Raw genomic sequence first — 16,608 nt, 5'->3', positions numbered from 1 at the left:
AGCGCCACATCCAAATAACTTCCCATCTGCACCAGAGTTGCCAACCACCAGGCGGGGCCTGGATATTTCCTGGAACTACAGCTAATCTCCAGACTGCAGAGATAATTCCCCAGTCTATGGTGAATTGCTGAGCTCCCTGCCTCCTTGCTGAGCTCCCTACCTCCCCAACCTCAGCCCTTGCCTAGCTCCACCCCCAAATCTCCAGGAACTTCTCCAACCCAGAGTTGCAGTCCTAACCTAAACACCTGAACCTACCTTAGACTGAACCACTGGCCTGTCAAGGTGAGTATTGGCATTTCCCCACCCTAGCCAGGTGGTTGGTTACTTTACCAGGTGCTGGAAGCAGGTTCAGAATATTTCGGCATCCAGGTAGTTCTCTATGTCTTTACTGGTGTAATTATGACACCTGTATACATGCCTTCTGCCAGTTCAATCCAATTAGCCATTCAGGGGTTTCTTCTGTGCCGATGTACCCGGCTGTCTAAACAAGTGGGCGCTTTCTTTCTGCATGTGTGCCAGATCCCATCGTTTCACTGCCATGTGGGCCAAATGTCTGGCTCCCTCTGCTAGGCTCCCCAGGTTCTCCAGCAATGTTGCCAAGTGCATGTAGCACTGTGTGCAGAAGCCATGAATATGTATGAACACAACAAGACGTGTAAGAACGTAAGTAAGCAGGCATCCATTATTCAATCTGACAAGTGCAGGTAAATTCAGCTGTGCTCTGAGGCTCGTGAGCTCTCAACCTATGCAGAACTGTTAACTTCTCAATTACTTCCATGTCCAGTGTTTGGTCAGGCCCCACTAGGCTTGCCAACCTCCATTTGGGGCCTGGAGATCTTCCAGAATTACAACTGATCTCCAGGCCACAGGGATCGGTTCCTGGAGAGAAAATGGCACTTTGGAAGGTGGACTCTATGGCATTATACCCCACTGGGGTCTCTCCCCAAATCCTGCCCTTCCTAGACAGCACGTCCAAAATCTCCAGGAATTTTCTGTTCTGGAGCTGACAATTCTAGGTTCCATAGCGGCATTGTCTACCTATCTATCACTTTCCCCTCTCCACTGAGTTCAGGGAGTCATGCTTGATTCTCTCTTTCCCCGTTTTATCCTCACCCAAAATCCTGCAAAGTCAGCTACACTGACAGTGTTCTATTGGCCCAAGTTCACTCAGTGAATTTCATGGCAGAGTAAAGAATTTTAACCCAATTCTCCTAGTGCTTGAACCACTATACCCCACTGCCTTTCCACCTTACCAAAACGCATGTCTGTTTCCAGGTGAGATCTGCTTATTTATTTCTTGAGATCATGTCCCGAAAGTGATGATGTCACAACATTGTGTAGCCAATCAGATGTAGCGGCTTGCTGAGGCTGTTGTGGGTGGACAAAGCTGATTTAGAGCAATCACATCACATGGGGGAGTATTAGCCATTCAGGAACATGAGGCTAATTCTGGACTATGATGCCCCAATCTCTGAGAAACCACTGGAAGGAGAGAAAAAAACCACCTTTCATTGTTTGCAGAAAATCAACACTACAGGCACTCTTTGCAGATGAGCCCTAGCTGTAAGCCCCAGTAATTCCTTTTCTTTTCTGTTTTAACTAATTAAAAACTGGCTGCAATCTCCAGAAAACCTAGAGTGCAGTCATGTAGCCAATTTGCTAAGTCGGATTGTGCCTTCAGCTTCAATAAAAACTGAACCAAGCACCCCACCCCTCCGAAGGTAATATTTGGTTTTTTGGATCTGAAATCTGAATAGTGCTGTGGACAGCTGGAATTAGGCTTGGAAAACAGGAGGGATAGTTTAGCCAGCAAAGCTCATTAAATTGGAAAATAAAATACTATCAGCAGTTAACGCATCCTTGCTGGTCAGTGAGAGGAGGAAGGGAGGATGAGAAGATGAAAGCATTATTGCCGCTGGTGAACTGCAGGGAGGATTTAAAGCAACATGATTTTTTTTTAAAAATCCCTCTATATTTGTGGCTGAATGCCCTGTCTTGCTGTTGTCGCCAGATCTAGTCTTAGAAAGGAGAAGGATAATTTAGATCAGGCAACAGTGAATGAGCTAGACTCACTGAATATTGAATGCTGGTAATTGGGTGTTTTCCCCCCCACAAGATTTTCATAGAGGATTACTGCAGCGCTCAAGGCCTGATTAGTTCTACTGGGTCAACTGTCCTTGTTTGAACCCACCAATGAAAACAAGGACGAGTATGCACCTGGCCTGTCCTTATTCAGGAGGTTCTAATCTGAGCACTGTTGCCTACGCATGGCAGAAGGCTCCGATCTGTCCTCTGCAGGCTGCATTCATTACCTCAGCTATCCTGCAGAGTTTTAAAAGCCAAGAAGGTCTATAGGTTTAAGGATACACTTGGGGGGGAAAGATCATAGTCCTATCAACCTCTTATCAATGGTTCAAAATAAGCCTCACCAGCATGTGAAATGTGCCTTAATGGCCATGCGTATGCACGGACATGTGTGCGCATGAGAAATCAGAGGCAGCCATCTCTTACTCAGAAAGTTAAGTTCTAGAGATCCTTGTGAAGTCTGACAGGTCTCCTACCAACATTTGAGAAAGGCATCTCCAACAGGCAAGAAGTGCTCCATTGGGTCAGAACCAACCAGCTTTTCAGCTGATAAAAAAAGGAGGAAGGGTTCTCTTCAGCCACCAAAAAGATCGTGGGACCTGCATGGATAAAAGCCAGGAAGGCTGGGGGTCTATGGTAAGGTGGAGAATTGGGCAGGAAAGAGATTTCTGGATTGAACCTTCACTGTCTTTTCTGTTGGGCACCTGAGACATGCCATGAGGAGTGGACTGCCAGAGGATATTCTACAAAATACTCTGCAAAATTTCTGATCAGGGAGGGGCTGTGGTTCACTAGCAGAGCACATGGTATGTGTGTAGAAGGTTCCTGGCCATTGCCAGTTAAAAAAACCTCAGGCAGTAGGTATTAGGAAAGACCCTGGAGAACCACTGGCAGCTAGAGTAGCCAATACTGAGCAAAACAGACTAGGATTTGGCTCAATGAGAGCAAAGCCTTTGCATGCAGAAGGTCCCAGATTCAGTCTCTGCTCTTTCTGCCTTTCTTTGCCTGGGGCGCTGGAGAGTCCAAGTAGGCAATCCTAAGTAAGACAGACCATTGGCCTGGCTCTTGTTTAAGTCTGGAGATCACCCTCAAAAGCAGGCTTCCAATCCAACTCTTTTTTTTGCGGGGCTTTTTAACAACGAGTGCAAGCAGCAGAATTTGCACTGGCTTTTCAGACTTGGCTTTCCCCCCGTTTTCATTGTTCCTAACACTGTTCTCTGCGAGTGACGGCGGATCACTGTCAGCCACCTTGGGCATCAAAGGTGAGGAGGGGGGTATGATTTTTAAGACAGCAAAGAAAACAGTGGTATAGCAGGGACTGATAACAGGAAACAAAGACAGTGGCTTGCCGTGGTCAGGGTGCAGATGTCTCATTTAAAATAACCGAGGGAGTGGTTTTAGGAGTTGAAGGCAGCTGCATCTGAGTAGGGCTGCGATCTTGCTTTAGAGCAGTGTCAGGTTTTTCTAGAGGCCCACTGACAAGTAACTGGTGTGTCTGGCTGGAGACAGTCTCTAAGCAGCTGTCACCTGGCTTTGCCTTGAAATGCGATGCAGTGTCTCCTTCAGGCAGCAGATTCCAGAGGGAGCATCACTTTTTGTTCCCCTGTCTCCATCACCGTCACAGTGTCTTTGCTCCCCCTAGGGAAGCATTTATGGAGACCGGGGGGGGGGGGTTAAAATGTGGGCGGGGAAGAGACAGGAGAGTTCCATTCTGCCAGTGAGAAATCTCGCCTGGATCCAACCAAGTACATGTACTTCCCCCTTTATTGAATCTGCGGTCATTTTCACACGTCTTTACCCTCGCGCAAAACTCACGCAAAACTCACGGAATGAGGGCGTCTTCATGGCGCGATTTCTGACATCGCCCATCATGATTCCATTTCGTGGCACGATGACATCAGAAACCACGCCATGAAGACGCCCTCGTTCCATGAGTTTGCACGATTTAGCGCGAAGGTAAAGACGTGTGAAAATGACTTGTAACTCATGTTTTATTTGAATGCCCTGGTATAACCCTTGACATTACAGTGGACAGAGTCTACAGTAGAAACGTTAGTTCCTAAATTATTAGCAGGCTCAAGAGTAGAAAGTTTACTTATTTCAGCCAAATTTTTAGTTCAAACATGAGAATTCAGACAGTCTACAAGAAATCATCTTTTTTTCAGTTTACGGATGAATTTTCTTTGGCCTGAATTCTTCCTTTGTTCCTCATATTCCCAGTGAAGCTTGATAAGTACTACTCAAGACTTACAGGTCAGAAGAATAGAGTAAGAAAGAAAGAACTCTACTTCCCACTTGCCCAGGTGATGTCCTGACAACCCCATTCGTTCTCCGGGCTCCTTTTCTCTTGAGGCTCCTTCCATTGTCCTTTCCCATTTCCCAGGATTCCTCTGGGCCACTCCCTCTTTTGGCCTTCTAGCCTACCTGCTTCCTACTGGTTCTCCTTTCACAGGCTCCTCCTTCATTCTCTAGTTGCAAGTCTTTATATGCCTGGTCATCCACAGCAAGAGGATGGAACTCAGTTGCTAAGGAATATTGTAGTTAGGCTATTTAGTTGCTAGAGGGGATACCCAGTCATTGTCGAAGCAACATCCATTGCTGCAGGGGAAGCTAACCTGGAGAGTTGTCCCCCATCCTGCCACGCCTGAGCCAGCGTAAACTCCCTAAATGTCCCCCTGCTCTCGTTGGCTGGGCACATAACGGTGGGAGGGGGCCCTAGACCTTGTTCTGCAGTGATCTTCCTGCTCTGTCTCCGGAAGCCTGCGCTGGCGTCTTCTAATCACATTGCTTATTACAGCACAGGAAATTAAATCCGCACCAGCCGTTTACACATTGTGATTTGTCTTAGAGCAGGGCAGGCAGGTCAAAGCAGGCCCAGCTGCACAGAATTCCAGATATAAGAACAAAGCTGAAAAGCATCTCCTGTTGCAGAGATGCTGCTGCCCAAACAGGCAGAGTATATTGCAGGGCAAGAAGGAATGGCAATTGATCAGGTTTTTTGGCATCGTACTGTATCCTGTTTCCTGTGGAAACCAATTTGGGGTTGAAAGAGAGAACAACGCATCATTCGCGAACTGACTTGAGAGTCGGAGAATGCATCCCACTCATGGCCATGGATAAAGCAAAAGTCCAGGTGATGTAAATTCCAGCCTTGCCATCATACTAATCTACCTCTTTCGTTTCCCAGTGGGGGGGCGGGGGACCCTCTAATCTCTCTCTCTACACATTTTCACCTCATTCTTCCTCCAAGGAGCTCGTGGTGGGGCATAGATTGATTCCCTGCCATTTCATCCCATTTTGTGAAGTAGGTTAGGCTGAAGGAGAGCGGGTGGCCCAATGTCACCCAGCAAGTTTCATGGCAGGGGGAGGGCAGGATTTGAACTGGGGTCCTCCCAGGTCTTGTTCAACACTCTAACTGCTACTGCAGAGAATATCACAAATCTGTGTCTCAGATCTTCCAACACAATCCATCAGTAGTCTTGGTTACAAGACATTACAGTGGTTAATTGCCCTATCCTTTGATCCTCGCAGTTTTGACATCTATCCTTTTTAATCCCAACCTTTCTCAGGGGAGTTCTGAGTACATACATCGTTGCCCATTCTTACCTTTTATCCACACAACAGCCAGGCGAGGTAGATTAGGCTGAGAGTGAGAGTGGTTTGCCCAAGGTTGTCTGGTGTTCTTCGTGAGCTAGTTTGGTATAGTGGTTAAGAGTGCGGGACTCTAATCTGGAGAACCTGGTTTGATTCCGCACTTCTCCACTTGAAGCCAGCTGGGTGACCTTGGGTCAGTCACAGCTTCTAGCTCTCTCAGCCCCACCTACCTCACAGGGTGTTTTATTGTGAGGATAATAATGACATACTTTGTAAACTGCTCTAAGGGTGTGTTAAGTCATCCTGAAGGGCAGTATATAAATTGAATGTTGTTGTTGTTGTTATTGGTGTTACCAGGGGGGATGGACTTAAATGCAGATTTCTGCAGTCATAGTCCAACACTCTGACCACTACACATCACCCCCTAGCCCTAACCCTAATGCATTCTTAAACAGAATAGAACTCAAGCCATTTCAATGGCCTTTTCCAACATGCAGGTATTTGGGGTGTGTTTTTTGCCTCATGATGGAGACACACTCTTCTCTCCAGCATAGCCACAAAGTAAAGAGAATGGCTAGAAACTTGGATCTAGTGTTTCAGGAGACAGGTCCCAGGCTTCTTGATTACCATTCATTGCCCCCTTAGTCCAATATTTCATTCTGTAATCATGTTAGCAGTGTGTTAATAAAATCTGTAATTTAGAGACATTCCCTTATATTTAACAGCATTAAGGAGCTGGTAGTTTGAGGACTTGCCCTAAAATCACATGAACTTTGGTTTGTTTATTTCCTTTATTTATTTCATTTATATCCCACCTTTCTCCCCAATGGGCACCCAAAGCAACTTATATCATTCCCCTTATTATCCTTACAACAATCCTGTGAGGTAGGTTAGGCTACTATTGAGTAACTGGCCCGAGGTCACCCAGAAAGGCTCCACGGTAGAGTGTGGATTCCCATCTGGGCGTCCCAGATCCTAGTCTGACACTCTAAAGACTATATCACACTGGCTAACTAGAACAAGGTTACAAGCCTGCTGTAGATCTTTTAGTTGCTCTTCATATTAAAGTTGCTTTAAGCCATTTCTCATGTTGGTCGTTTTTATCAGTGGAGGCAGAAATACCACAAGCAGCAGGTGTGTGCTAGCAGCTTTGGTTTAAAAAGACACCATTGTTCGAACTGCTTATCAGCACCATGGACAGCTCTTGGATCCTCTGCTTGCCTTCTAAACAAAGATGCCGCCTTCCGCTTACTGTCCGAATGAAAGCCAGACACAGGCAGGCTTCATTAGAACCTTTTTGTCTGAGATGAGGGTGGCTGCATCAGTAAGTGGCACGGGGTAATTTGCCTTGGGGAATATGTGCTAACGTAACCGAGCCCACATAGAATTGCTCATAAACAGGAGCCATTCAGGCTGGCGGGTTGCTTCTCTCTTGTCTCTCCCACCTTAACCACGCTCCGGGAATTACTCATCCCTCTTGCCTGATTCTGCAAGGCCCACGCTGCAGTATGTAATGATTGTGGGATCGTTACCTTTCAACGTAAGTGCCTCGATGGACTTAAATATGGGGCATGGGTTTATCTAGAGGACATCACCCATGTCTGAGCATCAGTGTCTTCATAGATCAGGCTTCGAGGCTGTTTAGCCCAGTATCTTGTTTCCTGCAGAGGTCAGCCAAAATGACCCTGGGACTTGGGAAGTCTACAACTAGGGATGCTCAAAAATCCTGCCAGTTTGGCCCGCAACCTGTTCACCTGCTGTAAAGAGACCAGTTGTGGGTTTTTTTGATAGATAGTTCAATAGTTCATCAGTTTGTTTATGGGTGTTTGGCAGGTTGTTTCACTGTATTCCTTACAGTGTAGTTGGCTTTTCGAGCATGTGCCACCCAATCACATTCTGCTACCCCCCCCCCAGCCTTGCTGTGTAACTGCTGTGCTCCGGGCAATTGCTTAAATAGACAATTGGATCAAATCATATAAATCAGTCATCAATAAATGCTGTGTTTCAATAAAATCCTACCCTTCCAAGTTAGTCTAAGTAATCCTTAGTGACACTAATGGCTGCCAATCAGTTTGAATTGGCAGCATCTTTGTGCATTCTCAGTCTGGGGGAAATGCGACGCAAACTGGTTTGGCAGACGTTCACCGTTAATCAGCGTGAACCAAACAGACTGATCAGCTCATATCTGATTGCCACCTTCAGCGTGATCCCCTTAGTTGTCTCTTTTCCAAACTGAAAATTCCCAGTCCCTTTAGCCTTTCCTCATAGAAAAGGTATTCCAATAACCCCTAATCATCTTAGTCATTCTTATTAATAATAATAATAATGTCATTTATACCCTGCCTTTCTCTCCAATGGGGATGCAAAGCTCCTGACATTAATAATAACAACAACAACAACAACAACAACAACAACAACATTCGATTTATATACCGCCCTTCAGGACAACTTAACTCCCACTCAGAGTGGTTTAAAAAGTATGTTATTATTATCCCCACAACAATCACCCTGTGAGGTGGGTGGGGCTGAGAGAGCTCTGAGAGAGCTGTGACTGACCCAAGGTCACCCAGCTGGCTTCAAGTGGAGGAGTGGGGAATCAAACCTGGCTCTCCAGATTAGAATCCCGTGCTCATAACCACTACACCAAACTGGCTCTCAGTTCTACTTTCCTCCATTTTATTCTCCCAACTATCCTGCGAGGTAGGTTAGGCTGAGAGTGTGCGACTGGACCAAGATCATCCAGTGAACCTCCATTGCAGAGTGGGGATTCGAACCCGGAGTGTCCCAGATCCTAGTCCAACTATACCACTCTCTCTTCTGTACCTTTTCCAGCTCTGCCATGTCCTTTTGGAGATATAGTTATGTGTCAAAGGAGGAAACCGATGAAAATATAAGATCATTAATAATCCTGGTGAGGTGAAAAGGGAGATGGTGTTTTTCTTTTCTTCATAAAACAAGAATTGGAGCGATCTGATAAAATGGGCACAGTTGGATAAAACAAACTGCTGAAGTTCCTCTCATTGCTATTTCATATTGTGCACCACCACCCACCCACCACCCCAATGTGTTGAGTAGCATGTTAAGAAGGCCAATAGGGTAAGTGAATTTTTGAAGAGGATTAGTCACGTTCTTGGATGAAAAACAAATCAGCCGTGGATGGTTGTTCGTGCCACCTTCATTCCTGGCACAGCAATTGCAAAAGAGAACACCCATGAAGCTGCCCTCTGCTGATTCAGAGCCCTGCTTTATTAAGGTCAGTATTGTATACTCTGACGGGCAGCTGCTCTCCAGGTACTCAGAGGGATGTCCTTCACGCGGCCTGCTACCTGATCCAGGGAATGAATCTAGGACTTCCTGCATGTACCACAGGTGGTCTGTCACTGAGCCACAGCCCTTCTATTGTTGACTATCCAACTGCACCTTTTGCAGCAATGGATGAAGACCCCTTCACTTGAATTGGACTCATTACAAGCTTCCTCTGTGAATGAATTTTTAAAAACTGGTGTTTTTTTTCCCCCAAGAGTTCAAAATCTCTTATAATGTTCATCAGCACTGCCACATGGGATTTGTAGTGCATCAGCCTAAACAACTGTGGTATTTCCATTGTGGCAATTAGACTGATTGGTCTGGACAGATGAGATGAGTAGCTGGAAGTTGAGAAGGAGTTTGATGATCTGATCAGCATGTTTCCACTTGGCTTGCCTCTATGGCATTTGCAGGAGTTGAGTCCAAACTTCATTTCCCGCATGACTTTCCTAGTGCCAATAGTGGCAATTGATGGAGCCAGATTTCACCAATATGGTTCCTTGAATTCTAATGTTGAGTTCTGCTTCTTGGTCCTGGACTAAATGGATTAAAGATCAGAGTATGTGCAGGGAACATTTCCAGCACCACTTGAATAAAAGCCAAAAAGCAAAACCATGGCCATTTCGACACGGCTTACCTTGTTTGGAAAACAGCAAAATCTCGCGTGAAATCTCGCGAGAAGACGCTGTTATTGCATCTTCTCGCGCGATTTCACGCGATAACAGCAACTTCGCACGAGATTTTGCTTTTTTCCAGAACAAGGTAAGCCATGTGGAAACGGCCCATATCTTCCCACTGCACACATATGATTATAAGTTGGAGCTTTCAGCATGGAGTTTGTGACTCCTGGCAGGCTTCAGTGCATGCATTTTTATGTTAAGAAATGAGCCTCTAAAATTAAATAATGCACGAGCAGCATCCTAGAATTACAGAGCGTAAAGATTTCTCCCTCTCTATTCTACACTCCCCTGCACCACTCATTCTGCTTCAAATAATTCACATAGGGAATGCTAGAAAACTAAGACGGGTAGCCATGTTAGTCTGTTTGTAACAGTAGAAAAGAGCAAGAGTCCAGTAGCACCTATAAGACTAACAATATTTGTAATAAGGTAGGAGCTTTTGTGAGTCACAACTCATTTGTGTATCTGAAGAAGTAAGCTGTGACTCACAAAAGCACCTACCCTAACACAGATTTTGTTAGTATTATAGGTGCTACTGGACTCTTGCTCTTTTCTACTGCTAGTAAACTAGTTGCCTTCTGGATTTTTTTTTCCATTTCTGTAACTCAAGCCTTTGAAAGGGAGCCCACCACCATCTTTTTACTGTATGGCCTTTCTCTCTCTAATTACTTCTTTAAAAAACCTAAGCGAACAAAAATAGAAAATGGTGATGGTGCCATGCACATGACACACTCTAGGTGGGATGCAAGCCAGTTGAATCAAAATACTCAATAATATGGCCAAACCTGCCAATGGAAAACAAAGACCAACAATATGGTACAACCCACCAGACGAAGACTAAATAATACAGCTGTGTGGTGTGGGTGGAATGAAACCTGTCTCAGGAACGCTGATACTTGTCACAAGTGTAATGAGTAGACCAGCTCTGTTTTAAAAACCTACCATCCTCTTGGAGCTTTGCTTTGACTTCTGAGCGAGGCTTATAATCTGCTCTGTTATATTATTTGATTTAAATTCCCTTTGATTGTCTGTTCAGTTAATTGCGTACCCCTACGCTGCACATTAGAGCAAAAACCTCATCAATTACATCTCCTGTCCTCATCTCCTCAACGCAATGCAAACAGTTGTTTAAAAAAAAATGAAATGAACTATTAGAAGCCAGTTACCATATGTTAGAAAGCTAATAAGGTCCTGATGCATTTTTTAGATTCTCTCCCAGGATGAAGAGGCATGGTCCGCAAATGTGCTGGGATCTGTCAGCTTTTATGAATTTTTAAAAAAAACTACATAAGGCGCATTTCAATTGCATTTGCTTCATGCTCTGGGCTTGCGCTATCGGCTTTGCTCTTTTATTCTTCTTCATTGCTGTGGTGCTGCCCTCAGTTTCACAGCATCAAAAAAAGAAGCACTCCATGATGCTAGGGCTGAAAGGGTGCTCCCCGTCTTCTTCCCTTTTTATAGGAGATGAGAAATTCAAAAGGAATTCTTCACAGTCCAGATGAATTTGCTCAGGCTACACTTGAAGCAAGGGTTGAAAAGCAGTCTTCTTTTCAAAGAAGCCACCCAGTCCATTTGACTTGTCATAGAACATCTCCATCTACCGAGCACTGGGAGGAATGCAACGGCAAGACATCCTGGGAACTGCAGCTGGACAGGGGTTTGCTTCCCCTCCTGTCATATTCTAAGGCGGTTTCAACTGCAAGAAGAACAGTGCTGATACTCCCAGGCTCTGTGCTTGGAAGAGGGCAGATAACTAACAGTTTCTCCGTAGTGTATTCAGTCTTGAGATTTATGTCATATTTCCATGTGAATTTTGATTAGAAGATTAGCACTTCACCACAGCCGTGTTCCTTTTAGGTACTACCTAAAAGTTTTGTAGGTGCCGACGCCGCTATTGTCTTCAACATGAAAGAGGAAGGGCTGTAGTTCAGTGGCAGAGCATATGTGTTGAATGCATGAAATCATGTCCAGTTAAAGGGCAGCATATTCTAGGAAAGGCTATTGTCAGAGACCTTCCTTCCCTCCTTCCTTCCTTCCTTGCCATAATGGAATTTATATGCCACTTTCCACAGAGCAGCTCAAAGTGGCTTACAAGTAAAAACAAGCCATGATAATAAAAAATATAAAATAACCATTGATCTGCTTTGAAATATCCATAAAACAAGCTAGAATCAGATGATGAAACAGCTTTAAAAAAAACCAAAACTTACTTTAAAGCCTAGTTTGGTGTAGTGGTTAAGAGCGTAGGACTCCAGTCTGGGGAACCAGGTTTGATTCCCTGCTCCTCCACTTGAAGCCAACTGGGTGACCTTGGGTCAGTCACAGCTCTCTCAGAGCTCTCTCGGCCCCACTAACCTCACAGGGTGTTTGCTGTTTGTTGTTGTGGGGATAATAATGACATACTTTGTAAAACTGCTCTGAGTGGGCGTTAAGTTGTCCTGAAGGGTGGTATATAAATCAAATGTTGTTGTTGGGGGGGGGAATGTTTTGGCCTGGCACCTAAAGGACAATATGATAGGCACTAAGTAAACCTTAAAGGGAACAGCCTTTCAAAGATGATGTGCCAACACTGAAAAAGCCCTGCTTTTATTGCCACCTGCCTCATTTCTGTAGGCCAGAGCACAGAAAGCATGGCTTGGGAAGAGGAACTTAACTGGTGGGGTGGACAATAAGTAGGAGTGGCTTAAGGATAAGAACTAGCACTTTAAATTGTGCCCCATGAACCAGAGTTGTCTTTACACACAAGCTAAGTCAACTACAGTTTGGTGGTAGAAAGTGCCATCAAGTCATAGCTGACTTATGGTGCCCTGTGCTGGGGTTTGCAAGGCAAGAGACTAACAGGGTGGTTTGCCATTGCCTACCTCTGCATAGCAACCCTGGTCTTTTTTGGAGGTCTCCCATCCAAGGCTGACCCTGCTTAGCTTCTGAGATCTGATGAGACTGGGCTTGCCTGGGCTATACCAAACTACAGTTTAGGGCCCCAATATATATATTAATTACTGAATTTCAGTGTTAGAATAATGCACTTTTTGGGGAAAGGGGAGGGATGCTATGGAGACTCTTAAACTTTACATAGCTTAGGGGCCCAGCATGTCTTAATTTAGTCTTGCCAGAAATAGACAGCCACGGCAGTGCATTTAGCACACAGGTGATATGATTTCTGTATCCAGGCCCCAAAAGAGACTGCCAGTCAGAGTAGGCAATACCAAAGGATACAGATCAGCTGTGAGCATCAGGCAGCTTCATATGTTCACCCTCACACACACATTTGAAAATTGCCCATAACTCAATGCTTTAGTTTGAATCCTTGGTAGCTCCCATTGAAGGCTTCATTTATTAAGCCAAATTCAGTTGAGATACACTTTTCTCCGCCTGAGACCTTGGAAAGCTGTTGTCAACCTGAGTGGACGATGCTGAGTGAGCAAGACCAACAGCCTGCCTTGGGACCAGGTAGCTTCACATTCAAGGCATGCGGTTGCCATTTGCAGCCGACGCCGAGTGTGAATGCGTTGTAAATCTCAAGAAAATCCAAAAGCGATCACTGACGTTTGTGAACTGGAGCAATTGAAATGAAATAGAAGCTTGATATTATGTAAGGTCATGTGCTCCAGGGCTAACAATAAACCTTTAAAAAAAAAAGTTACTCTCAAGCTGATCATCAATTGATGATAATTGTATGGAAATGTGGCCGGAGAGGTGCAATGTAGATGAACTGATGTGTGAGCGGCAGATAACTTCGTCCTGAGTTGCCTTTCTCTCTGTCTCTGGCTCTCATCGCTGTCTAATGGCCTTATTGGCATACATATCTCAGATCTCCTTGCAGCGATGTTAGGGAAATGACCAAACAGATGAATGTATTCATAAAGGATGTAACAGGCAAGAGCAAGATGGGTGATCGGGTTCAGGACCTAATGGCTGCTCATTAACAATTAAATTCAGGGTAGAGCTAAGGACAACCTGCCAAGAATTGATTGTTTGTTCACAGCCTGTGTGTAGGTTTATGTGCATCACTTTTAAACCATCATGTGATACCTGGGTTTGTAAAAATAGTTTTTAAGCTGAAAAATCACTGGGCGGAGACAGGGAGAGGCTGCTCCAAACTGGCAGAAACTTATCCCCCCACCATGCAAGTCCAGTCCCCAAGAGGTGGTTGTATGTGTGACAATAACATGGGGAGTGCACTTCCCAATGTGCAATGGCTCCTGTTTGATTCTCAGATGCCCATTCATGGAAGTTGAGAAAGAACAATTTAAAGAAAAAGAAGAAGCGGATGTAGTTGAGCAGAAGTGCTACACAGATCGTCATTTTTCTTGTCTTTTCCCCGTAGGTGGTGAGCCAGATTGACAAGCTGACTTCGGACTTTGAGTTCGAGCTGGAGCCAGATGATTGGACAACCGCGACTGTGAGCAGCACATCTAGCAGTGAGAAAGGAGGGGGCATGTTTGACCTTGGTCATCTAGATTTCATGACCCCAGACATCCTCTCCGACAGCTGGGAATTCTGCTCCTTCTTAGAAGCTTCCACTCCATCAGACTCCGGTGATGGCTCCGAACAGCAGCAACAACAGGGGCGCCAGCCAGACTACCGGTTGATGAATGGCGGGGTGCTGATCCCGAATGGGCCCCGGGGGGAAACCCCAGACTCTTCCAGCGAGGAGGCCTTCAGCTCTGCCCCGAGCCACAAATCCCAGCCCCAGAGGACGCCAGGCACCAGGGAGCGGGTGCGGTTTAGTGACAAAGTTCTTTATCACGCTTTGTGCTGTGATGACGACGAGGATGCGGACAGCGGTCCGCCTCATGAGGACCCTCCAGAGGAGCCCAGAGAGTCGGCTCATAAAACAGTGCCCGCTGGCAAGACGACACCGCGGCGGTCGCCTCACCTCAGTAGCGCTCAGCAGCGGAAGCTGATGCGGAACAGCAGCACTCAAACGGTGTCGGACAAAAGCACGCAGACAGTGCTGCCCTACAGTTCGAGCAAACAGAAAATCAAAGGCAAAAACTGAGGGTGGGTGGGGTGGGGAGAAGCAGCAGAAGAGAAATATATATATATATAAATATATATATATATATATAAAATATATATATTTAAGTCAATAAATTATTATAATGATGATTAAAAAATGGTGACAAAATATCATCGTGAACTACCTAACCATAGTTTTGAATCTCAGGGAATTTAAACTGTTTTATTATGTCTCTCCCCCTACCCTCCAGCTCAATAAACGTTATGCCAACACAAAACAGAGGAACACTCCCCCTTCCAAGCAAAGAACTACAGCCTTTCTTTCTGTTAGAAGTCAAAAGGATAGACGGAGTCTAAGACCACCAACGTCTCTTGCCATGAAAACACCACCAGGGGTCGCCATAAGTCAGCTATGACTTGAGGGCAGGGTTTCATTTTAAATAAAGCAGGTTTTTAATACGCAAGGCTTGATTTGGGGTTGTGGGAGGGGCGAACAAAGCAAACCAGTTTTGAAGCACTGCTAGCCTATCGAAGCTTCCTTTCTCCTGGTTCTTACTCAGGTAAGTAAAAAGCAGATCAACCCTTATGCATAGAGTCAACTTCAGGTTTGAGTGTAACACAATCTTCCTTCAGGCACCTATGCACAGATACAACCTTGTGAGGGACAGAGCGGGGTAGGACTCTTTCACACTCCTTTAAGACCCATTGGCAAGCTACAAGGAGTATTAAAAGGGCTGAATTCTACTCTCTCCAGATGCTGGTCCCAGCCTATGGTGGGAGATTGCCTCAAATGGTCCTGTAAAATTGATGGAGACTCTGAGTTGATCTGTGATTCCTGGCAGGAGCAGAGAGGCCAAGCATCTCTGGCTGGCAGTGGACACTTCACTAAGCTGTGGACCTTCAAAGATGCCCCGTCATCCTGCCTCTTAGCGCCCGCCTTCAGAACACTGTTCAGGCTTGGACAGCAGCACAGACATTAGGCGCTTCCACACACAGAGGACGGGTTGCAGAGTGCACCGACCCGACCAGAGAAACACAGCAACATCAGCACACAAAGTCTTCTTGTGTTGATGGACATCTGCTGCACAACCAAGCATGGGCTTGGTTGGGCAAGTATCTCTGCCAGGGGTAGCCCTTCATTTTCACCTTCTCCTCTCTCCTCTATCACGATTCTTTTCTCTCTCTCCCTGTCCCACATCATCGGATGGAAGCTGTCCAGTGTGACGTTATCATGTGAAAGAATGAGGAGGATGCACATACATGATTAACTTTTCATTTCAGCCCTGGTCCACTCTGTCCTCTGTGTGCATGTTCTCTTCTGCTGCTTCAACAGAGCCCAGCATGATAGAAGAGTCTTCCCTCACCTCATTTGTGACCTGGTGGCAGTGGAAGTTGAACAATGGTGCGCCTGGGGCTGACACTTCTGGCTGCCATCCCCACCTCTGGCTGCCCCCTGCCCCATCTCACAGCCTTTAGTCATTGCCTGCACCCAGAACAACCCACACACCTTCCCTTCTCTCTGTGTACGCCCTGAAAGTGCAATGGGGGCTTCCTGAAGGCTCACAAGCAAGAGTTTGGGAAGCCCTCTTGGGCATGGGACCACAGAAGGAAGGAGCATTAGGTGCAAGATGGGCAAGAAACAGATGTCAGGGAATGTTGCTACTAGAGATGGGCACGAATCGAATTATGACCCAAAAAAACACACAAACCAGGCCAGTTCGTGGTTCACAAACCAGTGGTTCATGGAAGCTCGTTTCCACGAACTTCCACAAACTGGTCTACTGGTTCATTTGGGTCTTAAAGGGGCAGTTTAAATGGCCATTTCCCCAGGCAAACTTTTCCTGTGGCTTGCAAGGGGCTGGTCCCTTTATCAGCTGGCAGGCGAGGGGGATCCCCACTCCCGCTGCCTGCCAGCTGATAGTTTTAAGGGACCTGCCACTTGCAAGGCAGGAAAGGGCCCTTTAAACTGTCAAATACCCCT

The 16,608-nt window shown here is 45.8% G+C and overlaps 1 protein-coding gene across 1 annotated transcript in view; it reads left to right on the top strand.

Annotated features, from left to right (window-relative positions):
- The window catches only part of INSYN1 (inhibitory synaptic factor 1), an 81,739-nt gene extending 67,072 nt beyond the window's left edge, over positions 1-14,667 (top strand). Inside the window, exon 2 of the mRNA XM_055002992.1 lies at positions 13,993-14,667. Within this exon, the coding sequence (XP_054858967.1) occupies positions 13,993-14,667 (675 nt within the window). The remainder of the gene's footprint in view (positions 1-13,992) is intronic.
- Positions 14,668-16,608: the final 1,941 nt, after the last annotated feature.

This window comes from Eublepharis macularius, chromosome 18 (genome assembly GCF_028583425.1).
Source record: "Eublepharis macularius isolate TG4126 chromosome 18, MPM_Emac_v1.0, whole genome shotgun sequence".
Classification (NCBI taxonomy): Eukaryota; Metazoa; Chordata; class Lepidosauria; order Squamata; family Eublepharidae; genus Eublepharis; species Eublepharis macularius.
The sequence above is the reverse complement of the archived record's forward strand: the minus strand, read 5'-3'. Positions and strand labels throughout refer to the sequence as shown.